At 37.4% G+C, this 27,537-nt stretch overlaps 1 protein-coding gene across 4 annotated transcripts in view; it reads right to left on the reverse strand.

Annotated features, from left to right (window-relative positions):
- The window catches only part of MECOM (MDS1 and EVI1 complex locus), a 578,348-nt gene that overhangs the window by 295,784 nt on the left and 255,027 nt on the right, over positions 1-27,537 (reverse strand). For all 4 annotated transcript variants that reach the window (XM_057301958.2, XM_057301957.2, XM_057301956.2 and 1 more), the window contains exon 2: positions 1,753-2,090. In XM_057301958.2, the coding sequence (XP_057157941.1) occupies positions 1,753-2,090 (338 nt within the window). The remainder of the gene's footprint in view (positions 1-1,752; positions 2,091-27,537) is intronic.

The raw sequence follows: 27,537 nt of genomic DNA on the forward strand, positions 1-27,537 counted from the left end.
AAGCAATAAAAACAACTCAGTTTTGACATAATGAAAAAAATAATTTTACATTTCTCAAGGTAAATATTTGCCAGTGTATATGTGGAAGACATTTCACTCCAAGGAGAAAAAGATAATTATTTTTGAATTTCCTCCAAATGCAGAATTTTCCCCAGGTTCATCCACCAATCCATAGGTATTATGTTTAAAAAGGCACAGTCCTGCATTTACCAAGCCTGTAATTGAAAAGTGATTTCATTATTAAGCTGTGGTTTATTCCAAGCCTTCTGGATAATCTTGATGAGTATTGCACTTGTTGCTTAACTGTGGAGATTTTGTAATAAAAGTTTAATGAGTTACTTATTATTAGAATGTTTATAGCCATTATTTTAAGGTGAACAATAATGACGTAAAGTTTGTACGCATTTGGTTTAAAACGTATTCAACTCACATATCAGTTAATGCTACAGTGATTTTTAAAAACTCTCTTATCAGTACACGTGTCTAAAGGCAATGCAGCTAAACCTCAGCTTTACTGGGGCTATGGTTAAGAACGAAACTAAGGAAGGATTTCCCACTTGAATCATGTCAAAGCCGGATCCTGGCATTTCAGAATTTGAACAAGAATTGCTTTTATTATGGCATTTTGAACAGATTTCACAAGAGGATACATATAAAGCAAGAGGACAAAAAGTTGAAATTAAGTCCTGAAGGCACTGAATATTCACTTCTATTTAAAAGCTAACCAGATATTCTATTAATGATCATAAATATTAAGGAAACATACCAAAATAAATCCAGTTTATCTGATTTCTGTCTACTGAAATGCTATGAAACCAAAGGTCAATCACATCTCTAAAAAATATCTTACCCCTGCAGAAACTGTCTACAAGTTTTTCAGATAGAAACAAGATTTTCCAGAAATTATGATGTAATGATTCAAGCACAAAAGTTTTCAAGTTACAGAAATAAATGGAAAGTATATATATCTACTGAATCTGTATAAAACTTACACTCAGAAGAATAACATAGTTACCTGTCTTTACTGAAATAAATTTAATTTAGATTCTTTAATCAGACTATAACTTCTAATTCTTAGATGTTGCCAAATGGATTTTATGAAAAATATGACTGAAACGAGTGACTAATTTTCACAACCATTTTGTGCGTCTGTTTTGATGCACAAATGACTCATTAAATCATTTGAATATAAAGAACCATAACCTAATTCAGTGATGAGTACAGTGCTGACATTCTGGAAGCATGTATAATTAAAGCAGGGTTATCAAAAGAGAGGCAAAATATATTAGAAAAACATAGCACAAAATGAAAATAAAACCAAATTAACTCACAGTCACAAAATAGAGAAAATAAATGTTTTCCTCCAATCCTCCAACTCCTCACCCCAAAAAAGATAAAATGCAATAAACATGTCATATGATTATGCTTGTTTGCTAATGCCACATGCTACATATGGTCATAGCCAATGTTTCCAAATGTTAACTATAAAATCATATCTTCTTCCTTTAGAATTTTTTCAAATCAGCACTATTCTTTAACCATATATTAGGTTGGGTTCCCTCCTATCATGCTATACCTTTAATCAATACATTGTTTGTATTAAGAAGTGAGATTGTAAAGGAAGTTTATTCTTAAAAACCTGTTGAAAACATATTGTAACAAATATAATTTGCTTATTTTGTGGATGCTTAAACAATCTCTTCTCTACACAGCTGCAATATATAAATGTGTTAACTCAAAATACATTCTTACCTCCCATCCATAACTGGGGTCTTTCAGGTTTGACCTCTGCTCTCCCACATAAGGCCCAAACTTTTCACCTACTTCGATCTTCCTTTTGGTCCATATTCCTAGTCCTGCTCCAGGCATATTTGACTCTCGAAGTTCAAACTCAGCAGGAATGGGGATATCATCAGGGATGTAGATGGGGGCTTTGTAAGGAGAACCCTCCTTTGGAGTGAATGCTTCACTGGATGTGGCAGGAGAGCATGGCTCTTGAATATTGAGGGAGGGAGTGCTGGCTACTCCATCTGCATCTGACATTTCTTCCAAAGGTATTTCAGGGTAGTTGCCATATACACACTCATTATCTGTGAATAAATAAGAACTTCATGAATTCCTTCTGATATTGAAGAGACAAAATTCCACAGGCGTAGCCACCTTATTATGTTGTTCTTTGAAGGTTAAACAGGAAAGACCATTGTTACGATGTGCCTTCATTAAAATCTTTATTATTTACAGGCCAGGGAGAGGCTAGAGATTATGGCCTCTGTGGTTTATCTGTGGTGAATCCATAAATCAAATGAGCTAATCCTCAATTGTCAATACTTGCATGGGCTAGTTCAATTCATTATCCATCTGGGAAACAATCAGCAACTTCATTATTGGTCTGACTAAAGTACAGACAAGAAGTAAACATGTGTGTAACTACAACCCCCAAACAATTCCAAATTGGGAGCTGACAGGATTCTAAAATATATTAGAAAGTTTTGTCATGCAATGTTATCTTGGAATAAATATAGGAGAGTCATCGAAGATTCCAAAGGCTGCCATGTGCCACAAGGCTTAAATATGTGTGGCAGGATTATTTATTGGAATATTAGTGTTTTTTCTTTCTCTATATTTCCTTTCCAATTTTGAACATGTCACCAAGCCCCTGGTATTTCCTTGCCTCAGTAACTTATGCAGAGAAGAAAGTTAAAGTTACCTGAAGCCAGTGATGCCTCTGGGTATTCTTAAACGCTAAAATCATTAAAGAAATTGGGTAAATTTTCCAGCGGGGAAAGGGAGAGGAAGGGTCCCTTGAGATGCACCAAAAAGACAGAGAATTTCCTCCAGACAGAGAAATGAGGGAGATCAGAAACGCTTTGTATGGGGCACTGCTCATCTTTATGGAGCAGCACCTGGGGAGGTGGCAAGACCTTTGAACAGACAGCAGGGTTGGATAGCTAGGAGTTAGGACACTGAGCACGGAGGACCTGAGGACCCCCAAGGCAGCACGGCGCCACACTTGAAGTAAACGAGTGGACCATGGGAGACCTTAAGACCTCTATGAAACTTGTATGGGGATTTTATGAAACCAATCAAAGGGGATTTCAGTTGTCTTAGAGCAAATGAATACATGTTTCTTGTCTGCTAGGATCACAAATTGAAAGTCATACCTGATTTGTTTGATTCATAGAACTTCAAGGAAGGAACTAAGAAAAACAGATGAAAATTATGAAGAAACAGACTTCGATCGAGCTAGTCAAAGGTTAATTATTTGAAAAATTAGCTGAGTGTGGTGGTATGCACCTGTAGTCCCAGCCACTTGAGAGGCTGAGGTGGGAGGATTGCTTGAGCTTGAGAAGGCTACAATGAGCTATGATTGTGTCACTGCACACCAGCCTGGCAAGAGACTGAAAGCCCATCTCAAAAAAAAAAAAAAAAAAAAAAAAAGAAGGTAAAATGGGTTGCCTCCAGCTCCATGATCAGTGTTCTACCATAGCCTGGATAACCGCGAGTTAAGGATGATGCGTCATCCTTAACTCGTGCATCAAGTTGCTGATTAAACTAGGTGACTTTAAGACCCTACCAACCCTGCAGTTCTATCAATTAAAGTCTTCTAAGAGAGTTTATTGGGATAGAAGATAGAAGACCTTCATTATTCAGATTCGTTATTGTAACAAACTATAACACTCATCAGCAATTGCCCATCAAGTAATGACTCCTGTCTCTTAAAGTTTTGTGAAGTGTAAAGTGATAGTACATGCAAAAGTATTGTTTAATGAGGTGCTTGGTTCTTGGTTCAAACACTGAGATAATGCCATTTAAACCAAGCATATAACTGAATTCCAGAACCCAACCTTATACCTATGGGACATAGGTTCTCAGCATACAAGCTCATTATCATTCAAGTTCAGCATGTCCAAAATATTGTACCTTATCATCTGCCCTCAAATTGATTCTCTTGTTCACTTTCCTCTTTCTACTATGAATACCATCTTTCCCTTAATTATCCATGTCTGAGGCTTTAAAATAACATAGCCATTTTCTCTCCTTTGTCTTCCAAACTGTTCAGTCACTAAATGCTATTTGTTCTTCTTGTAAGATTCTAACCTTCATCCAATTCTTTCAAATCCACATTTTCACACCTAAATATTTTCATAGTCCTTTAAATGGGTCTCAACCTCCAGCTTCTTTCCACTATCCATCAACACTGAGCCTGTTTAACACTGCTGAGTTTACCTTCCTGGCAGACCTATTTTCCTGTTTGACAGCCTTCAATAATCTCCAGTGTCTGCAGGTAAAGTATAAACCTCTTAGGTTTGGACTAAAATCTCTGTGGTTTTGAAACCATTCTTCCTTTCCATCTGATTCTCAATGCTCCTCAAAGGGAACCCCCAAGCTAGAGTAAACTTCTCTGAGCTCAGTGAGTATTTCTTCTTCAATTCTTCCTGCCTGGCACTCCTCTCTCTGCTCCTCTGCCCAACAAACTTCTAGTCTTCCTCCTGAGTCAAATTCCAGCTGGTCCTATCACCATCCCATTTAACACTAGTATTCTCTTCCTTGAATTATTACACAATTTTATCCCTCAGTTTGGCAATCAAATACCATGCATTGCTGCTTATGGTTTAATGTGTATGATTGTTTCATTCCCAAGTAGGAAATAGGTCCCTGATGGGAGACACTAGGACTCTTACTTTTTCAGAATTGTCCAAGTGATCTGCATATAGCTGTTTAATGAACACTTGTTAAATATATAATTAATCTAACATATAATTTTATTAAACTATGAATCCAAATCAATACTTTTTTTTTTTACCAAATATAGGAAACTTTTGATCCTACAAAGCACCTTTAAACCTGTAGAAATAGAACATGATGAATTGTCCACTTTTCTCCAAACCCAACATCAAAGGAAACAATTTTAATAATTCTCCAAAGAAATATTATCAGAGAAGTATACTTTAAGGTCCAAACATACTCAACAAAGTCCATCTAATTTTATCCTTCAGGGAGATTTTGCAATTCAACCTAACATTTAAAAGCTCACTAATGGTCTTAGCACAGGTAAAAACCTATAAAAACATCTCTTTAGAACTGTAACATTCAACTACTGCAAACGCAAAGTTATTTTACACATTCTTAAAGAGATTTCTCCCCCATTGTTAGAATTTTGTTTTTCTTGAGAAATATAAATTGTAAAACATTGTGTACTCTATAAATGTGTCCATGTAAGTGGGAGGAAACCAAAAGGCACCAAAATAAATAGAACAATATTCCTCCCGTAATTATCTATTAAAGATCAGTAAAATTTCCCCTACTTCCTCAAAGTGTCAAATCAGTCACACTTTCAGTTTCATGAAAGTGATCTTTAAAAAAGGATAGAGGCCGGGTGTGGTGGCTCAAGCCTGTAATCCTAGCACTTTGGGAGGCTGAGGCAGGCGGATTGCCTGAGCTCAAGCGTTCGAGACCAGCCTGGGCAACATGATGAAACCCCATCTCTACTAAAAATACAAAAAATTAGCCAGGCATAGTGGTGCATGCCTGTAGTCCCAGCCACTCTGGAGGCTGAGGCACAAGAATTGCTTGAGCCCAGGAGACAGAGGTTGCAGTGAGCCGAGATCACGCTATTGCACTCCAGCCTGGGCAACAGAGTAAGACCCTGTCTCAAAAAAAAAAAAAAAAAAAAGCATAGAGACAAGCCCATCCGTGCCCTCCCACTGGCATAGCTTATCCCGTGACCTCTGAATTACCCACAAATTCTCCCAATGCATAATCTAAGCGAGTGCATTTAGATTTCAGTTACTGTGGAGACAAAATACACGTGTGTGCCCAGGCAGCTGCACAGAAGAATTTGAATTTAAAGCCTGAATGCAATTCTGCTTACAATGACAAAAATGTACAATTAAACCTAAAGAACAACTTACATAGGTCAAGCAAATCCACAAGAAGAACTCACGGACCTATTCATCCATATGCAAGCACTAAATATATATGCAAGTGCAGGCAATTTGTTTTGAAGCCACTTTTAATCTAGTATCATCCAAATTAAATATAAAAAAGCTGTGATGACAAAAGCGAAAATATTAAACTGCTGAGTTTTACGTATCAAAACACGCAACAATATTTCAATGTAATCTAGCATTATGAAATTTTCAACAGCAAATGCAGTTTATCACACCACATTGAATATTTGCATAAACCAAAATAAACTAATGCCTCCATATACATTACTCAAGAACTATCCAAAAAGCTGCTAAAACATTTCATCTAAATGATAAATTACTTCAATTATCATATCCCCATTAAATCTCTGTTATTGGGGAAAATTGGTAGATCCTTTCCCTTAGCTATAACTATAGTTAATTAAAGCATTTCTCAGATATCACACTGACAGATTGGGCACGTTTACAATAGGTAAGTATCAGGTAAGAAGTGCCATATGTATCAGTGGTCCCATAAAGATAAATAACACTTGTAACTTCTTGGAGCTGAGCTGTCTGCTACTGTAATTTGCTTCATGCATCCTTTAGGCATGTCATTAACTGAGTGAGGAAAGAAAGACAGCATATTGTTGGATTTGAGACAAATTGATTTGGGAAATTGCTCTTGGAAGTCAACCTCTTCAATTCAAATTTTAAGTGTTCTGATTTCCTCAGAGACCAAGGGAAAGGCCACATTTTGATTAGATTATGTTTATTTATATGTGTCTTTGAATAACTACCATAGGTTTCCACTTGAGAAGTATTCCATTTTGAAAACATATCAGAACCTTCAAAGAGAAGAAATTGCAGAAATAATACCAATAATAGTAACTTCCATAGATGTATCCACATTTTCTCATTTTAATGCTCAAAACAATCCATTGAGAAAATGATGATAAGAATAATCTTCCATTTTCCAGATGTAGGACCTGATATTCAATATATCCAAAGTCAGCTGAGACTAGCTGGGTGTCCAAACCCAGTCCTCCCTTTAACTCTTAGGCAACTTGTTTTTTGATCCTTAAAGATATGTTTTAAAGTTTGTTTTATCAAAATTGTAGCCATAATGTGTGAATACTTTGGTTTTTGACTTTTTCACTGGATTATAGTTTATTATAAACACTTCCTTATGTATATTTTACTATTTTCTAAAACTACATTTAATTGCTCTATAATATTCCATTATATGAATCCACAACAGCTGAACTACTTCCATGGATTTTATTTACGTTGCTTCTAATTTTCTGATATCATAAATATCATGAAAATGAGCCTTCCTTAACATAAATTTTTACTGTCATCCATTTCAATTTCCTTAGGTTAGATTCCTATAAGAAAACTTAGTGGGTATTGACAGATTGCTTTTCAGAAAGTGTATAGCAATTTACACTTCTACCAATTATACTGGCATTTATTATTATGTCTTGTTTTTAATGAAGAAAATTATATATCTATTACTGCTTAATTCACATCTCAGTTGATTACAGAAACTAAATATTCTTATTTGTCATTCAAACTTCTTTATTTGCAAATTGTTCATTGTTTTGCCCACTTTTAATTAGGCTTTCATGTCTGTCTTATTAATGATAAATAAATTAGCCCTTGGATATTGTATTTTTAAATTTCCTAGTAGACAATTTGCCATTTGGTATTTCGATTTTTTTTTAACTTTTATGGAACTAAGTCTATATGTCTTTTGTGATTTTTACATTTTTCTTACAAAGTCCTTACCTACAGAAGGGAAAAAAAGATTTCCTTGAATTTTCTTTGAGTTTTATAGTTGCTTTTCTACCAACCTTGGATTACCAATGAGTGATTTACTGCTGAGTGAAAAGAAGGAAAAAAAAATGATTTCATTTATTTGAGCGCCTGTGAACGGCAGGCTAGAAAAAAATGCCATTTCACTCGTAATTCTTCGGTTCTTATTTGCAAGGCTGGCCTAAATGCCTTCTCTTTTTGTGGGTTTTATATAACTCACCATTTGTTTCTTTTGGCCTTTCTGCCTAGTTTAACTGCAAATCTGGTCAGATGCCATTCAAAATTCTGAGTTTCACCATTAATGCCCATCATAATACTTATCACTCAGCATTATCATTAGTGATAGTAACATGAATAATTTTTCTCTCTACTCTTCACATTAGTTCATTGATAGAAAATATTCAGCAACTAAAAAGTTTAATATTTATTAGAGCATATATACATACTTTGACTATAAAGTAAGACTGATTTCTGTAGTTATTAAGTAAGAAGTTAATTATTTATACTCAACTGTACACATATATGCATATAATACACACATCCATGTGTATTTGCAATCTGTGTGTAGGGGTGTGTGTGTGTAATAGCTCCCTAATCTTAAAAATAGGCTGAGACAGAAACATGATTTGAGATCCCAGGCAGACTGGTCGAGATCATAACTACATGAAACAACTGCCAAGAGGAGCTCAACTAGGGAATTGAAGAGATTAGGTAACTCAGAAATTTAGACATTTCCCCCCATTATGTTCCTCATTGCAGTTTTGTAATAAAAACATGAGCAAACTTCAAAGGAAGCTCTGTAGTAAAGGTTAATTGCTACTAAAGAAGAGGGTGGGCCCAAGCGCCAGTACTTTGTGCCCAACTTGCAAGCAGACAGGAAGGATTACACGTGGCTGAGAGCGGAGGATGTGTGCCCTGCTCTAGGAGGAGAACAGCTCGGCCAAACCTCAAAGCCCCACTAGGGACCTCCTGGTAGGACGTGAGCACATGAGCACAAGTCCATGAGCTGATGCCTGCTAACAGTGCGGCAGGGAAGGGAGGGGGAAGACATCAATTTCCTTACAAAATTAAAACCGGACATGCTCTTCTTCCCTTGTTAGGACAATTCCAGAGCAGTTACAGAGGCATGTTTGTGAGAAAGCAGAGGACTTCGGGAGCCAGCTCTTCTGAACCAGCAACACAGTGAATAAATACGTGCTGGGCTTGGGGAAAAGGGTGGAGCTCAACTAATGCCAGATGCACAAACAGAACAAAGAAGGAGGCTATGAACTGGCCAGCAAAATCTTCTATGAGAATGGCCCCAAGATAATGAAATTTAAGATCCCAAAGAAATGAAGAAAGGAAACTAGTAAAAGTAGGGAAAATGAATTTCCAGAAAACTGACTTAAACAAGCTGTGAAGGACTGTAGCAAGGGTGCAGAATTACAGGCTTAGAAAACAGAGACATTGAATAGAACGGGAACTGCTGATGGGCATAGTCTTTAGCATGTCCTGCTCCAGAGGGGAGTGAGAAGAAAAGAGACTTAAATGGAGTGTTTGGACACTGGACTGAATCTGTAGAACCCGTGTCTCTAGATACAACCATTATGTTTGGAAATAATCTATCAACATGGCTTGGCACTGGAATTTTTTTTAATGACCCTCTAAGCTTCCTTGCACTTTTAGTATTTGCTACTTCATTGTACCATGCTATTCCATGTCTTCCTTAGGGAACTTTTCTCCCAGCGTTTCCTAAAAATATTTCATTTACGAGTTGTCAAAAAGACTCAGAATGGAAGTATTGGGGGCAAGATAGCAAGGGAGATGGCAAAGAATGTGATATGGATGGAAAATAAGGGACTAAGTCAATGAGCAAACTTTTATTTTTCTCCTGGTATTGCGGCATACTGTTGCATGTCCTGTGGCTTTTAAATCTGGTTAAGAGATTTTCCACTCCTCTAGGAATTTCACAGACATTTCACTAAATAAGTATGATTTGGGAATTAAACTAGTACTCCTAAGCTATTAAAAAATGGGCTTCGCCTCTTCCAAAACTTTCTCTTCAGAGATGGAACTAAGCTTTTGTCAAAAGGTAATGGAAAGAAATTGCTAGAAAATTCATACCTGAGGTACCAGTAAAGCCATTTGGTATCTAGTTACTGAATCTAAAAGAGCTAACGCAAAGACATTAAAGTTCTGTGAGTACTATTCCAAAGGAAAACATGAGCTGGTTAATGTTTGGCTTATTCTGTTGTTAAGGAGCCACCGTCACCAATATCCACTGGAATGACCAGGTAAGAACAGACTTATCACATATCAGATAGATAGTTTTTCTTTTACGTTTTAGCTATGTGCCTCTACTTTCTTTTGCCAGTACAAATTTTTGAGAGACTTTTGGCAACCTCTGATGGACCTGATGGGCTTTTTTTTATAAGCTTTCTATGTCCCCAAAGTGATTTTCCTTCAGATTCATTTAGAGGAAAGTAGAACCATCCTGAATTCATGCTGCAGCAGACTGGGTGGTTACTCCTCAGGCAATCTGAAATGACCAGAGCACAGCCTTTCAGTATTCCAGCCATATCTACAGTAATTATTTGCCAGCGTATCTAAAAGAAGGCAGGCATTTCCTGTTGCACACAAATGGGACATTCTTATCTAAATTACTGTTTAAACAGGTATTTAAGAAAAGACTATCACAGTCAGGAATTTACTGATGACGGAACACATTAGTTTAGGGCTGGACACATTAGTTGAGGACTAACCATTGTCAAGAAAGGAAGTATATCAGCATCAGGAAGGTATAGAGAATATTTTACAACTCCCATATGGGTCAAGATGGAGGATTGTAAACTATGCCATTTGCATTTGGAGAAAGCAGGAGGGTCACAAGTCCTGGCATGGAGTTGTGCTTGCGTCAATATGTTGCTGAACCCTGGAGTAACCTTGAGAGGCAGAGGCTGAGAGTCGTAGCTGCTTGGGGTCTCTGTTTCCCTATCCATAAAATAAGCATGTTGGACAAGTTCATCCCCAGGTCCATCCACTCAAGCAATCCCAGTTCTACATAGTAAAAACCAGAAGGTGGTCAAAATTTGGTGTGCCAAAAGCTTATAAAATGTATTTCCTGGAAAGACACTCTGAGAATTGGTTTGGTCTCTCCCAACATGTAACCTAGGAGAGACTGTGCTCTAGCTGCCTAACCTTGCTCTAACCAGTGAAACTGGAATTTATTCCCAGTAGAGGCTTATAAAACTGGGCTGTTATTCTCACATTAAGTAGACTGCCCTCTGGTGAGGACTGTGGTTTATGTGTGGGCAGAACGTGTGGTTTACTACCTCTAATTTGTTTATGTTGTTGATGGTGGTTTCAGAAGAAAGCTGCACCCCTTCACATGCTAAAGAGTGACCGGATTTACTTCCTTTAAAAAAAAGTGTTTAAAGGTGGGCAGAGACATGAGGGAGCATTAATGTGCCATTGCTAATGGAGGAGCAACTGGGATCCCTGTGACCACAGCTCTGCTTCATTCAGCTCTGCATGTGAAATGAGAGCCCCAACTTGTTTATTATAATTACCTAAGTGTGGCTTGGTGGCTTTTGGCAGAGATCCTTCTTGCCTCCAAAGGAGAGACCAAAACTCAGGAGCTACACGCTAAAGGAGGGAGGATGGTGTGCATTCTGTAGCAAGGAGGCTACAATTCTAATATATTCTGGGTGAAAATATTCAAAACAACCCCCAAAAGATGAAGATCAAAAAGTAAATGAGATTGAGATCTACCTTCTACCACATGGCAAACAAAGATAGGCATGCAGGAGAACTGGATAAACAGTGTAAATGTAAGTTGAAATTCATTTTCACAACTGACTTGATGCAGACCCTTCCCTATTACCACAAAACAGAAGAGCTTTCCTACAGCCAGGAGTCTTACATAAAGAAAAGAAAATAATTATGCATGTCTGGCAGAAGAGGGAGTTGTAGCAATGGCTTGCCGGTAAAACAGAATATGAGCGAGCAATAGAACACTAACTTAACCACACTCTTGGTTTGATAAGAAGCAGAGAGTGCCCAAAAGATTGAAATTTTGTTAGAGTCTCAAAATGTTTTATTTGAAAATGAGCAATGGTCCTTGTTCTCACAAGGTTTGGTAACTAAAAGACAGCAATAATTTCTCATCTTAAAGAGATTCTGTGGAAAAGAGTCCTTGATTTAGCTAATTTTAGCTTGAACTCTACCCCATTGCAAGCACAGTATCTTCAGTGTTAAACAAGTTTAGATGTTGCTAAGGAGTGCAATTTTCTGCCCCCATTCTAAGCTCTAAAGGCCCCCATATTGAGTTTCCCAATACCACATCATATTAAATGTAAAATCATTCAAAACCACAGAGATGAAGAGAATGTCATTGAAAAACATAAAGGAAGATTTTTTACTTTTTTTAAGTATGAGAAAACATTATATATTTTGATTAAAAATGTTTGCAGAAAAATATGAACAGATGTGCTATGCGTATGTGTATACATACACCAAATAGCACTTATAATTTGAGAGGGGGTAATTTCAACATTGCTAAGTGGTAACACAAGCTAGGTATTTAAGGGAATGATATAATATGACAACTTCATAGACTACCAAACTATGTATGGTCTCTGGAAATTGTCATTATCAACATGTACAATAACTAGTAGCATTAGGTGGTCTGTACAGTATCCTTCATGTCTAATTGAGTCACACAGTCTAAGACACTTGATGGGCACCAGGCACTGCCTTCTAATGGGAACTGACTTTCAAAAAAAAAATGCATTCAGGGCCTCTTCTCTATAAATTACTATCGTTTGCAGCAAGAGAGGATTATAAATGTTTGCTGGCAAAAACTAAATTTATTTACAAACTGGGTCTAATTTATTTATGGCTGCAGTACAATCGGCTTTTGTCGAAATATTTATGTTATCTGTACTTCTGCCTCACTAAACTCTACCACAATCATAAACACTGTTGAAAAATTATTTGCAGTTAGCAGGATTTAAGCTACCGATTATATCACCAGCTAGTGCCAGTAAACTTTTGCACTGGTTGATAAAGTTTCCTCCGTGGAATAAATATACATTTGACTTTCAAAATCTTTGGTAGGCTCCATACTATGAAAAGTGAAGGATTAAACAGATGTCCCAGACTTCACTAGTTTTGTGTGAATGCTTCAATTGCACATTCCAATTGAAATTTTGTGGATAGACTAGAAAAGTGCACAGATTTAAATCCTTTTCTAGCATTAAAAGAGGAATTCGATGATTGAAGTGTTGAGGTGATAATCTTTGCCAAAGATGCTACTGCTCAGACTTGAATTCATTTACCCATTCCAAAACATTTATTCAATAAATACCACGTTGTGCCTGGAGCTGTGTAAGTTGCTAAGGATAGAAATAGAGTTGAATAAGATAAAATGTCTGCCCTCAAGTAGCTTAAAGTTCAGTAGTGAAGACATAGATGGTAACGTATGTGACAATGAAATAAAATAAGGCCTAAGATGAGGTTAGGAAAAGTGCTGAGCGCTAAAAGAGTTGAGTATAAGTAATTCTGCAATTGGGTTTGCCAGTCTCGTAGAACCTCTATCCTTAAGTTCGCTAGAACTATATATGTACTACATCTTTAAAGAAACCTCTTATTTTCATTATTGGTGGAAACGCAGTTGCCATTCACATTTATTTCTGAGTATCACTAAGCTCTTCATAGTAACGTGAGCATCAGAATATTTTGGGGGGATTATCTACCCTCACTGATGCTTCCAAATAACTCATAAAATGATGAAACATTGCCACACGTTCTAAAATGGCACGTCCACATTTCCATTACAAAGTAAGCCAACAGAAAACAGCATAGAGTAGTGGGTAGTTCCCATGTCAACTAAATATGTATTTCTGCTTGATCTGCTTCACTGAAAAGGGCCCAGAAGTTCTATTGTGAATAGGTAGGACTGCTGTGATACCAGTGAAACTCCCACCAGCCTACAAATGATCCAAACCACAATATTTACCTTCCAGCTAGAATTGAAAGTTATTCCAAACTGACCAGAGATAGTCCTGATGGATCTCAGAACAGTGATGTATTCAAACGAGGACTGGCCAGAGCACCCTGGAACCTCCAGTGGCATGGCACCAATCTGGAGTAGGAGTTCTTAGAGAAGTGTCAGTACTATTGTCTTCTGGTGTCTTACACTACCCACCAGATAATGAATTTTTCTCAAATAATTTCTACCTATGTATACAATAGTCAAAGTAACTTAACAAAAAGCCAAAGTAGCAAAATTCATTTTGAGAGCTGTATTTATTTGATGGGGGGAAAAAGATCTCAAAAAAGGAGCTTTTCATTCATCAAGGTGCTTTGTAAAAAAGAATACCCAAAACTCACATATTTGGAGCTTCATATTTAGTAATATAATCATAAAATATTTTGCTGTCCACTTATATCAACATGATATAAAACAACTCTTACTTAGATCCAGGTGTTATTCACTAGAATAAACAATATCTCAGTGATTTTTTTGGTGTTTTGCTGATTGTTTTATGAGTTTATTCTGGTAAACCTTCTTTAACTGCTTGTTCTAACAGACCATAGCTATGCTAATTAAGTTAAATAAAATCTTCTGGCATCATATTGCTTAAATCTCAGGATAATCAATTGAAATAGATATTTCAATAGCATTGTAGAATCTCAGAGCTAAAGAAAGCAAGAAAATTTTCAATTTATTCATCTAAACACCTAAAATTCTTACTAACTTAAATATATTGTGGATAAAGCCATGTAAATCTATACGAACCATGACTGCTCATGAGAAAAAATTATAACTGTTATAATTCTATCAAAAGCACATAATGTTAAGAAAATCTACTGGAGACAGGAAAGATACCTGAAGTCTATAGAATACACAATAATTTAACAGGCTTTTGCTATTGTTGCTTTGTTGTTTTGTTGCTGTTGTTGTATTAATATGTCTACTTCATTCAACTTTTTAATACTCATCACCACTATTAAATCTTAACAACTATGATCCAACATATGCCACAAAACATTAATCATCTAGCCAACAAGACTTCTACATGTAAATCACCATGAGGGGGTCACAAAAAAGAATAAAGTGAAATTGCTGATTTCAAAGGACTTACAATCTTGTTGGGGAGATAAGGCAAATGCCCAGGAGGATTTAACTTATGTAATATAAGGCTGCATTAAATAGAGTCAAATGAATGGCACAGAAAATGACCTCAATGATCAACTCTAAAAGTGATATTCCATTTTTTTAAGAGAAAGCTGAAGTGAATGCTGGCTAGAAATTCTAGTTGTGATGAAGGCAGATAATCAAGAGGATTGTGAAACAAAGGGGTATAGACTGTGGCCAAGCCTTGGAGAGGTAATGACTTTTAATTGGATTGAGTTTATCATATTTGCAGAGGTACGGCAGACACAGAAGAAAGGATTAGAGTGATTTCCACTTTCTATTATTTGACATAATGAGAAAACAGAGGGTGGTCCACATCTCTGGTACATATTATGAGCCATAGGAGATGCTTAACATGTCAGGTTTTGGTAGCATTGAACTCTTCTAAATAAACATATTTATTTGGACATAGTTAAGTCAAAACAAGTCACCTGGAAAAAAGGTTACAGGTCATTAATTTGCATAGTACAAAGGATTTATGAATTTTTAAATTAACCCTCCTGGATCTCGACACCATTTCAAAGAGTAGGGCATATCTGCATTTTTCTTCAAAGTTTAGATAGCTTAAAGGGTCAAATGAAAATGCTTGGCTGACGAAAAACCAGCTGAGCCAATTTGCTTTTTTCTAGATGGAAAAGAAGTGTATTATAAATTCTTCCAAGAAACAGCATTATATACATCAGGTCAAATATATATACAAAACAAATGAGCAAATAAACAACTGCAACAAAGTTGCATAAATATTTGGTGAGTCACAAAAAGATCATGCACACTCCAAATTCAAGAGAGCCCAAGTATGAAAGATGATTAAAGCACACCTCCACTGAAACTCCACTGGACTATAAGGGGATGAGGGCAGGGAGCATGGGTGCCTGTTTCACTGCCGAATCTCCAGGATCCAGCAATGTTTCTAGTTCATTACAATGATTCAATGTGATTTTGTTGAGTTGAAAACATCAGCCAAAGCAAGCCAATTTTACTGAAATTGGCTGGTACCTTTTTCTCCTTCTCTAAATTGGGAAGTTCTAACATAAATGTTCAAAAGGCATTACACAAATTGTGTCCTTAGTCTGCTTAAAGGTACAGTAAAAATGCCCCACTGAAGAAAGGGAAAGTGACTACTAAATTTACACACACTCATATGTGCACACATAAACACACCCTCCAAATGCTCAAGATACTGATAGATTAACAACCAAACACAGTCAATTCAGAGTTTATATCATGTCCTCTTCACATTGCAACCTCTTCAAACAAATTTGTTTTTCTTTAAAAAAAAAAAAAGGAATAAAAAGCAAAAAGTCTCTACATGGATAATCCATATTTATGTCCTTTTCTCAAGACTTTTACTAAGTTCTTCAGGAAGAAGAACAGTAAACCAGTATCAAACATTACCAACTAAATTTGTTTCCACCAACATTTGCAGCAGCACCTGCCATGAACTAGCCATACCTTATAGATTGTAAAACATAAGCTTCATGAGGATAGGGACCCTGTGTGTTTTCTTCACTGGTGCCTTTGCAGCACCAAGCATAGTGTCTGGTACACAGTAAAGGTTCAATAAACAAACAAATATAAAATTTGTTAAATAAATAAATATAAAAATGGAAGAATACAGAAATGAGCCTTAAGGAGTCCAGAAACTATAGAAGCTATCCCCAAACCAGGCTGTGCCTCTGAATTCCATATGAAGCTTATTTTTAAAAGTACTAATTATATGGCATTTCTAGAATTAGTGATAAAGAATTCTTACTGACCTGATAGAATCATTTTTCATAACATCTGCAGCTTCCTGTTCTATAGTATGAATTTACAATATCACAAGAAATTCAAATAATCTATAAACCGTAGATCCAAGCCAATTCCTGTTTAAACCAGAAGAACACAATGGGTTCAAGTCCACCAAACTAGTTATATAACCCCAGAAAATTCTCTTAATGTATTTGAGTCTCAGTTTCTTTATTCATATTTGATGCTGTCATATATGGTAGCCAGGAGTCACATATGACAATGGAGCACATGACTTGTGGCTATTTCCAATTGGGATGTGCTGTAAGTTTTAAAAATACAAATCAGATTTCAAACACTTGATACAACAAGTAAAATATCTTGTTGATAATTTTTGTCTATTGATTACATGCTGAAATAATATAATTTTGGATACACTATGTTAAATAAAACATATTAGTAAAATTAATTTTACCTGTTTTGTTTTACCTGCTTTAATGTGACTACTAGAAAATTTAAAATTACTATGTGGCTCACATTTGTATTTCTATAAGACAACACTGGTTTTCAAAATATGACACCAAGTTATATTAAGAATCAGAATAGGCCAGGCACGGTGGCTCACGCCTGTAATCCCAGCACTTTGGGAGGCCCAGGTGGGTGGATCACTTGAGGTCTGGAGTTTGAGACCAGCGTGACAAACCTGGTGAAGACTGTCACTACTAAAAAAAATACAAAAACTAGCTGGGTGTGGTGGTGCATGCCTGTAATCTCAGCTACTCGGGAGGCTGAGGCAGGAGAATTGCGTGAAACCAGGAGGCGCATGTTGCAGTGAGCAGAGATCAAGGCACTGCACTCCAGCCTGGGTGACAGAGTGAGACTTCATCTCAAAAAATAAATAAATAAATAAGAATCAGAATAAATGATGCTCTTGAGCATCTTTTGTAAGCTTTAGAGTAATATACAAATGCCAAAAGTTATTAAGTGACAGATCTAAAGTGTCATTGTCTTTCAGGTCTACCTGCACTCAGCTAGCAAAAGATTATGAAATGGTTCTTGAACAATTCATTCTCCACCACTCCCCTATTAATAAATCTCTCAATAAACACTTGTTGAAACGAAATGTAGAACAAGATCAACATAGTCATTGACATGGTACAAAAAGATGAGCTAATTCCGCAACACTCCCCTGCCACAGTTTCTGTGATGATGCAGGAAACAGCCTGGGCTAAACAACGTTGGAGGAAGGTTTACATTTGAAAGAGGCATTATTGGCCAATGAACAATGAGCAATATTTAATGATAGAGAATGAAAACCTATTCCATTATTTCAGCCCAAAGTGCAGGATATGAGGGAAGTCATAAGATTAACCTATCTCTTTCCCTATATCTTGGATAAGGCAGTTCAATTCCTCCCACAAATATCCCATTCCATCACTTCAAAAACAATGTGTGCTTTGAAACACCTGGCAAAGAAAAGAACATGAAGAACTTTCTTGATGCTCTTCCATTGCTATGGTGCAGTTGGTGAACCTCCAAAAACCTTAGCTGACGAATGAACATGAGACAGATATTCCCAGAGTGTGTATACATGACATGACCTTGATAACATTCTCAAGAGTTTTAAATTCAGTTAGGTTCAGAGATAGGCAAACCCCACCCAGCATTCTCCCAAAGTTCTATTATATGAAAGTGAGGAGTAGAAAGGATTCCTTTGTGGGTAAAAAGGTTGAATTGTCATGGGAAGCTCATTCTGAGCTTTTACCAGGTCATGCCTCTAGACATTTTATGAATATTAATTGATGTATTACTGCAATGTAAGGCAGTTGCTAATCTAACATTCCAGCCTTTGTTCCAAGCCTTGTATCATTTTCTTCCGGGCTGTTGATTTTGGAGTGGCTGTGTAATCCTAGTGAACTGCTAGCAAAGAGTGATCAATCAACACTTTGAAAGCTTCTGGTTCATCCCAATACCTGGGATGAGCTTTGATAAATGATATTCTTGAGACTGTGTGAAATTTACATTGTAGAAGTAGTTAAATACATGTGGAAACATGGCAGGCTATTGTTTTTGTTATTTATTTATATTTAAACAAAATCTTTTGTTTGCAACAAATCCTCACTTGGTCCAAGATTATTCTGCTGCAGACTCAAGTCACTACATTTCTATATGCACGAACATTAGTGCTCTCTCTATGGATTTAAAGATTGCCACTCATTTATACACATTTGGGGGCACATAAATAATAATATAAATAGAAAAATGTTCTACATCCCATTTTAAAAACCTGGATAAAGGGATTGAAGAACATATCATACACTTGTTCATGGATGAGTACTAAATTTATCTCCCAATAAAACTTTATCCTGGGTCATCAAGATTGACATTCATTTTAGAAAAATGTAGGAGGGTTAGAGTTCTTCAACCTTCTTCACAAAAATCAGCCACATCTTTCTGAGGACCTCACAAAATTCTTTTGTGACTGGTCACAGTCAATGTGCCCATCTATTTTGTGTCCATATATATCCTCTGGAATGCAGCTTCCCTGTGTTGTTTTCTTTGTCAGCCTTCTGATCTTCTTCTCCATTCTCTGCTCCTGGTGAGGGCCTCCTACTGTTCTGAGAGCTGTAGAGAGAGCAGTGAGCAAGACCAACAATACTCCTGCTCCTGTGAACCTTACTGCCTGATGGGTAGAGGAGGAAACTAAACCAACACACACATAGAGAACATCAGAAAGTCTTAGGTGCTCAGCAGAAAAAGCAGGGTGAAATGTAGGAGCAGGTGGCTACTTCAGGTATGGAAGGCCTTGCTAAAGAGGCAGCATTGAGGATTTACACATTGAAACCCTTTCAGATCCCATTTAGGTGTCATCTCATCTGTTAAGGGTTCCCACTGTCCATGTTCATCATCTCCTCAAGCTCCAGAGTGAGTTCCTTGCTTTATGGATCACAAAGTACATAAAACGTACCTCAAAACATATCCTTTTGTCAATTGCCTGTTGCTATTAGAGTGAGTTTTATTTATGTCCATCTCCTCGTTTTGATTTCCAGTGACTTTAGGGCAAGGGTTGTGTTTCATTTACCTTTATATCTTCCCTTAGTTGCTGTAAATACACTAGATGCTCAAATTCAAATTGAGCCAACTTTTACGCACATGTACCCTAGAACTGAAAGTATGATACAAAAACGTTAATTATGAGGAGTTTCATTTTTGAAAGCTGTACTTTATACCTCACTTAGCTCTGAATCTGACAGATTTCAAAGGAAGCTCTCATTTACAAAAGTCATTGCCACCACGGGAAGAGGTATTTTCTAGAATTGTAGACTACTGACCATTCAGAATGCTTGCCCAAGTAAGTGACATGTGTCAACTTTTCTTCTAGAAGAAGTTAAAGTTGGAAAACAATGATCTCTTCCAATACTTTTTAGATAATTACCCCTTGGTCCAAAAACAGAATTCTCAAGCTTGCTGCTTGCAAATGTGTCCCAGAAGTGAGAATTTTCTAGTTGAAAAAGAATCAGAAAGAGAAGCTTTTGATAAATAAACCAGAGTACTGAGCTAAACCTTGTACAACACAAGCTAGATTTCAAAGCAGATGGTGAGAATGAGCCTAGAGTTTGAAAATTCTGCCAGAAAGTTTTGTTTTATGTTTTTGTGGAGTTTTTTAAAGAAACATTTTGCTTTTTTGTTTTGGACTTGAAGATTGTGCTCAATACAGTTTTTCTTCCTTTAAGTGACACCTATTAAAAGAGAAAAGTAAATTGTTCAAATAGAAGAATTAATAAGACAAATAAATGCCCTTTTCTGAAGAATCTAAATTTTCTTACTTGGGATCTGATTATGAAATTCCAATTATAAATAAACTCCCAACCCCTTACCCAAAAAAGGAATGTCTCCAAGTTTAGACTGAGGAAGGATAAATACTCCACATTCTATTCCAAATACCAAGAACAAGGTAGGTATTTTCCCTGCTGCTTCCCTACCCTGAAATTTGACATTCATTTTAATGATGCTTACTTTATTACTTGTCAGAAAAGTGAAATGGCCTGTCAATTTTATGGAGTTTCTCCTACCTTTCAAATGATTATATTACATTTTGAAATAAGTGTATAGCTCCCACCTCCTTTTTTTAACCTAAATGGTTCATGTGTGGGTTTGGTACTTGGCTACGAGTGGAATGAAGTCATAATTTCAGGAGTCCAAAAGAATAGATCAAAATCATGCCAACACTTTCATGGATGGATATATGCTGCTAAATGGATGTTTACCTAGAAAAGTCATCATCTGGCATGCAACAGAGTGAATGTTTCTAAGCAGCTAACTCATGTATACTAAACAAATTTGGCTTGGCTGCTGTGAGAGCTGCCCTTTGGAAATTCTCAACATACATTTGTTTGATTGAGCCGTCATTCCCAGTTGATCTGCTGATGATCTGTGTCACTTTGTTTAAATGTCCTGGTGTGGTTTTCTATATATATACAGTGAAAAGCCAGTATGTTTCTGTGATGGATTAAATAGAGGTGAAATTCGAGAGTGACTCCTGTTTTTGATTCCTGCATTCTCAGACAGGTGGGTCTGGAATGATCAAGAATGTCACATTCAAACACAGGGGAAAATATGGAGCCCTTTTGATTTAAAACACATTACCGTAAAGATATATTTGCTACTGTGTTCTCCTAGTACCAGAAGCTATTTAGGATTTCCCACCTAAACAAACACCATATGGGTTAATTCTCAGCATCCTTTTCAGATATCCAAAAACAGGGGATACAAAACTCACTGCTTGGAAATGCAGTCTAAGAGAAGCAAACAAGGCTCATTGCTGATGTATGGATTCAGAAATCAAATGCAAGGTCAGGCTAGAACTGAAGCTCCAGATCTCAAATATCCCAGTAATGGTTCAGATGGAAACCCAACACCACAGTGCCATACCCTGTCTGAGGCACTAATCAAGCGACTGCCTGTTTGCTCCGTGGTTAAAGCACTTCCTGCAGCTAATCTTCCTAGATAGGCTCTCAGCTTTAATAACCTATGGGGTCTGCTGTTAAGTGCCGGGATCTGGGCACCATCAGCGTTGATGTCTCCACTCTGCCAAACCCCAGACAGCACGTGATGCTCACGTAATCCCTCCCCTTAGCTTCCATGGATGCAGTAGACAAGGGCCTGCCTTAAGCTAGGTTCCCCTACTCAAAAAACATACAGCCCTGATCAACCTGCTATCATACCTGAAATTCTCCCACCCCCACCCCTGACCCACTTAGCATTGTTTCTCTGGGCTAAGGTAAAATCATCTCCAAGAGTTCTGACCATTAATCGTTTATTCATTTCCATTTCCATTTAAAAACCTACTATGGACTACACAGACACTGAATGTGGACTCTGGAAACCAAAATACCTGGCCTCATTCTTGGCTTCACAGAGCAACATTTCAGTAGAGAAGGAAGACATACAAACAAAACACAGTACCCACGATCAACGAACTACGTCCAAGGTTCAGTGGAGAGAGGGAATTAATTCTGTCTTAGGGTAGAAATGGCTAGGGAAGGCTGTCAAGAAGTGGCCATACCTAAGAAGGGAAGAATAAGCTGAAGAAGAAAGGTGGCTTTGAAGGTGTTTCCCAGAGAAAAGACGAGGGAAAAAAAGACCATACTAGAAAGAAGAGAGGACATATCTAAAGGTATGAAAAGTATGAAAGAGCTTAGCATGTGCATGAGACTAAGCATTCCTCAGTATTGTCTGACTTACAGTGAGAAATAGAGTAGGTGCACATGCAGAGAAAGAGGCAGTGAGGATCCAAACAATCAAAGGATTCATGCCATACCCTAGAGCTTGGCCTTTCTCCTATTGTCAACATGGAAAATGGAAAGATCAGAACTGGATATTAGCATGATCACCCTGATTCAAAAAAGAGGAGAAATTTAAAATTGGCAGAAAGCAGATGGACCAGTCAGAGGCTGTTTCAGTAGTCCATGACAGAAATCATGAGAGCTTAAAAAAGGGGCTGTGATGCTGGAGGATGAAGAATAACAGGGAGAGATTTAGGAAGTAAAGAGAGTCCAGCAAGGGAGTGCAACAGGGATAAAATAAACTTCAATGAGCTCATATACTATGTCATGAGTTAATTTATCAGTGATAGGTAAAGTTGGCCACTCCCAGGAACTGGGACACATATGGGGGCTGAGGACACAGACAGAGAGAAGATTGGAATACTGAACAAGGAAGTGATTAGAATACTGAACAATGAATCAGGAGCCCTGAGCCCCTGGGAGGCAATCATAGAGCCCTGGGCCATCTAGACAGTAATGAGGCTGCAGAACCAACAGGCTTTTCCCTTGCTTGAAGGAAACCTGGAGATCAGAAGATCAGCATGGGGATGGTAGGAAAAAAATTTCATTCTTACATGTACAAATAGAAAAAATAACACAAAAATTAGCTGGGCATGATGGCGCATGCCTATAATCCCAGCTACTCAGGAAGCTGAGGCAGGAGAATCGCTTGAACCCGGGAGATGGAGGTTGCAGTGAGCCAAGATTGCACCATTGCACTCCAGCCTGGGCAACAGAATGAGACTCTGTCTCAAAAAAAAAGAAAACCAGGTAAGACATTAGAGGACACCTTCACTAGAACGTGCAGACTCTTAAGGAATGTTGATTCCCTAACAAACTTCATGCTTGACATTAGTAGCTGTGCCTTTATATTGATCACCCTTATGTTCCTACACTTTACAATGTTCAATATTCTTTGGCAATCCTAACTCAGGTACTGCCTTCACAAAGTGCTTGCCAGGTACACACCCCTTTCCTTGCTCAGTGTTGCCTGAAGTGGTATTCCTCAGGAAAGGCTCCAAAACCACTCCTGACCTCAGTGGTTCTGATAGGCATTTATTAAGCAAAATTCAACTTACATGTTATTTATTCCTACTGTTGAGACCTTTGAGAGAAAAAAAGTGGCTTAATGTCAAGAAAAGTAATTTGTTAAGATAATTTTTAAAACTCATTCAGTGAATATGCAGGAAATCCTGCAAAATCAACATTCTCTATACAGTGTTCTTCCCTGCTTATCCTCCCATCCCAGAACTCCAAATCCCCAGAGCACAGTACTGGGTGGCTCCCCAGCCCACAGGTCCCTCAGCCTATGTGCCTTCTTCCCCAAAGGAGATCTGATCCTTCCCCAAATTAATCTGTTTTCTATTATTTACTTGTGTATTTTCTTGATGGAAAAAATATAGAAAAGGGAAAACAGAGAGAGGGTAGAAGTTGAGTTTTATTTATTATGGTTTAACATTATTTATGATTATTGTAATTTAGGTCCAACATCCCAAGAGTCTCATTGTAATGGGTGCAATAGATACCAATAAAATAGTGTCACAGAGCACATACATATATTCTTCTACTTCCTTTTTTTACAAGACGTATTTTCTCTATGCACACAAAGCAAATCCTGTCAAATTGCAATATACTTCTAGGCATTCTGTTTTGGATTTTCATTTTAAGAAATATAAAAGGAAGAATGAACTGCAAGACACTTTTTATTTTATGGACTTATTTGCACCATTGAAAAGAGAATGACGATAAATCTCTTTTAGGGAGGGCTTGTGTTTACCACTTCATAGCCATTGAAAGTAAATAAAATAATATGGAATAAAATAAAAACAAGATGGCAGGGGCTCTATATTAATAAGCCCAAGTGATTAAAACACAGATCAAACAATAAGCTTCTTTTCTATTTTGGGTTTTGAAATTTAGTAATTCTATTAACCCTCTGAAACATAAAAAGACAAATTTTAAGTATATTTTCTTAATTGATGAACATAATAAAATTTAGATTTATAAGTTTGGTTATTAGTGTACATTCACTTAGTTCTAACTCAGTCCCTGGTTTCCTGAGAAAACCCAAAATGGAAGATAGATAAAAATTTACATATTTGGCTGCCAAATATTTTTGCTTGGGAACTGAGAGACCAAATCAGTCATTGTTGAGCAACCCAGTTTCACAGAGGACTCTCTGGCAGTCTGGCTCTGAGATCATATTGCAATAAATGCTTTTCTATAGAACTAGACCCTATTCTAATTCAAGAGTTTTAAAATTTTTTTTAAATAGCTAAGAACCAAATTTCTTCCTAGATTAAAAAGAATAGTTTGAAAAAAGTTGCTAAGGATATAAGAAATACATAAACTGGAGTTTTTATTGGTTGTCTCCCTGCAAAATATGCACACACACACACACCACCACGCAAGTCTTGCCTAATTTGAAATGACAAAGGCCAATCTTTCCCACAATGGAAATGCACAGAGGGAGAAGGCCAAACAACAAAACAATCCAGAGAGTTAAAAAAAAAAATTGTTAAGGCCTACCAACAAACAAAAAACAAGCTCAAAATAAATTAGAAATAAACTCCAAACAAACCCAGCCAAACATAAAGCACAGAAAATCCAAAGCAAACAATCCAAAAATCTTTAAAAGTATAGTACAGTGATCCCACACTGTTGCCTATGGGGATTGCTGGAGGGGGAAGCCCCCCAAGCTCAGGCTGATCCGATGGGCCAGTTCCTCTGAAGCCTCCTCCACCCCTCCCACTGCCAGGCTTCCTGGAGTCCTGCCCTGCAGACCAGAGAGCTCCACGCAGAGAAGGCTCTGGCCACCCCGCCGGCCTGGTATTTGGCTCCCCAGTCACCCAGCGCACAAGTATGATGGATGATGATGGATCGCAGCACCACCAAAACCGTGTGAATTTCCCAAGGCCTCTGATTATTCTAATCGAGCCCCCAGAAGAAGCACAGAGCTTCACAAAAGCCTCCAAGGAAACCTCCCATTCCCCTTGTCTGCCTGACACAGACTCCACTAAATAAAGCAATCAGGCCCTGATATGGCCTCCTCTCTTTGACACACAGATCCGGGCCTCCATATTCATTGTTCCATGATATGATTTAGCCTTGAATGAATTTTTAATAAACACCTACAGTTATAGCACAGCGAAATGGCCACTCTGGCTTCTCCCAGGGGAAGATAACAGTTTATGAACACTTGCCAGTCACAGCTTTGCTAATGTTCTCTCGCTGTGCTAGACAATATGGTCAAAAGGGTTTTTTCTCTATCATCTAGTCTCTCTCTCTGTCTCTCTCTCTCTCTCTCTCTGTCTCTCCTCACCACTGCCTGCTCTCTCTTTCCCTCCCTCCTTCTCTCTCTCTCTCTCATTAGATCTTTCTTAAACCACAAAGAGTCTCTGAGAGATACAACTGCATAAGATAAAGGCACAATTATAGAATTTGTTCAAAACAGATAAAGAGTATCACAGCCAGACTCAGATATGCATAATGGAATTTTATATGTTGTAATAATCCAGGCTAAAAAAAAGAAGAGTGTAGTACTATTTCATTTGAGTTCAGTGTCCTCGACTTACTGAGATGTTTTTTTGCCATGTAAATTTGCAGCTTGTGCGATGGGGAGACTCTCAAGGCTTTGTGACTGCTGTTGGCTTCTTGGAATGTTCCAGATCAATACAGACAGAGTTAATAGTACCATACAAGTCTATAAAACTCCACAAACTAGCCATATTTAGAAATACACCTAGTGTACTTGCAGCAAACAATATGTCCATTTAGTACTTTCTAATACTTACTGTCATCCAATTTCTAATACTTAGGTACTTAACTGTTCCCCTTCCCCTAAATGTACTACCTCTTGAACTCTTGAAATCTCTCAGTATCTATTCACATGTAAGCACATGAGAAAAAGGGTGGTTGTACTTCTCAGGAGTGGCCCCCAAATTTCTACATCAGAGTAGCATATGGAAATGAATTTAATTGAACAAGGGTAAGGAGAGGGGGTTGAAGCTGGGTTTACAGAGCACTTTGCATAAGAATGAGAAAATGCCAACAGACTTCATCAAATAATTGGAAGAGGAGTGTGGAGAATGTTGAAGATTATGGGTTAGCTTGGGAAGACTTTCCTAGCCATGGTTAGGTAACACCACCCATACTTATACACTATAATTTTGTTTGGCCATTAATGATATCTCGTACATACACTTTGATTTTTTCCCCAATTAGCCATGTAGCTTTAAAGACCATAACATTTTGAAATAGTTCATCCTGACCAACAACTCAGGATATTCAACCATAATCTTTGTTTCCTAAACCAGAAGGGTAGATAAATAAGAACAATAGATTACGCTTTTGGAAAACCAGATCCTGTTCCTGGCACTGTCACTAATTAACTGGGAAATTCTGAACAAGTCTTTTCATCTCTCTGGGAATCTATTTCCTCATCTGTAAAATTACTGAATGCAAAGAGCCCCCAGGGTCCTTTCCAGCTTATATTCTATGAGTCCATCAATCTCTATGTGATTGTGGAAGTAAATTCCTTGAAAGAGCCACAAGTATAGCTGCTTTGTACCATAATCAGCAAAGTCCTGTCTGCATATAAACTCAAGAAAAGCGATTGAAGGCTGATGAAGATATCATTTTTAGTTTGTGTTATGAAGCTGGCTTGGATAGGAATTAGAACATGGAAAGCAATAAAGTTTTGAATTTTACTGAAAACTTACTATGTGCCAGACTGACACTATCTTATGCATTTTACATCATTATCTTATTTAATGTCACCCTAAAACCTACTGCATAAATAGGTAATAGTCCCATTTGACAGATTTTAAAAACTAAGGCTCAGAGAGTTTATGTGTCTCACCTCATTAAAACCAGTCTTCTTGAGCCCAAGCATAATATCATAATATTCTCATATTATTCTATTTCAAGGTTATTTGGTTACTGTTTTTTTTTTTAAACGGAGTCTCACTCTGTCACCCAGGCTGGAGTGCAGTGATGCAATCTTGGTTCACTGCAGCCTCCACCTCTCCCGGATTCAAGAAATTCTCTGCCTCAGTCTCCCAAGTAGCTGGGATTA

Source organism: Pan paniscus, chromosome 2 (assembly GCF_029289425.2).
Source record: "Pan paniscus chromosome 2, NHGRI_mPanPan1-v2.0_pri, whole genome shotgun sequence".
Lineage (NCBI taxonomy): Eukaryota > Metazoa > Chordata > Mammalia > Primates > Hominidae > Pan > Pan paniscus.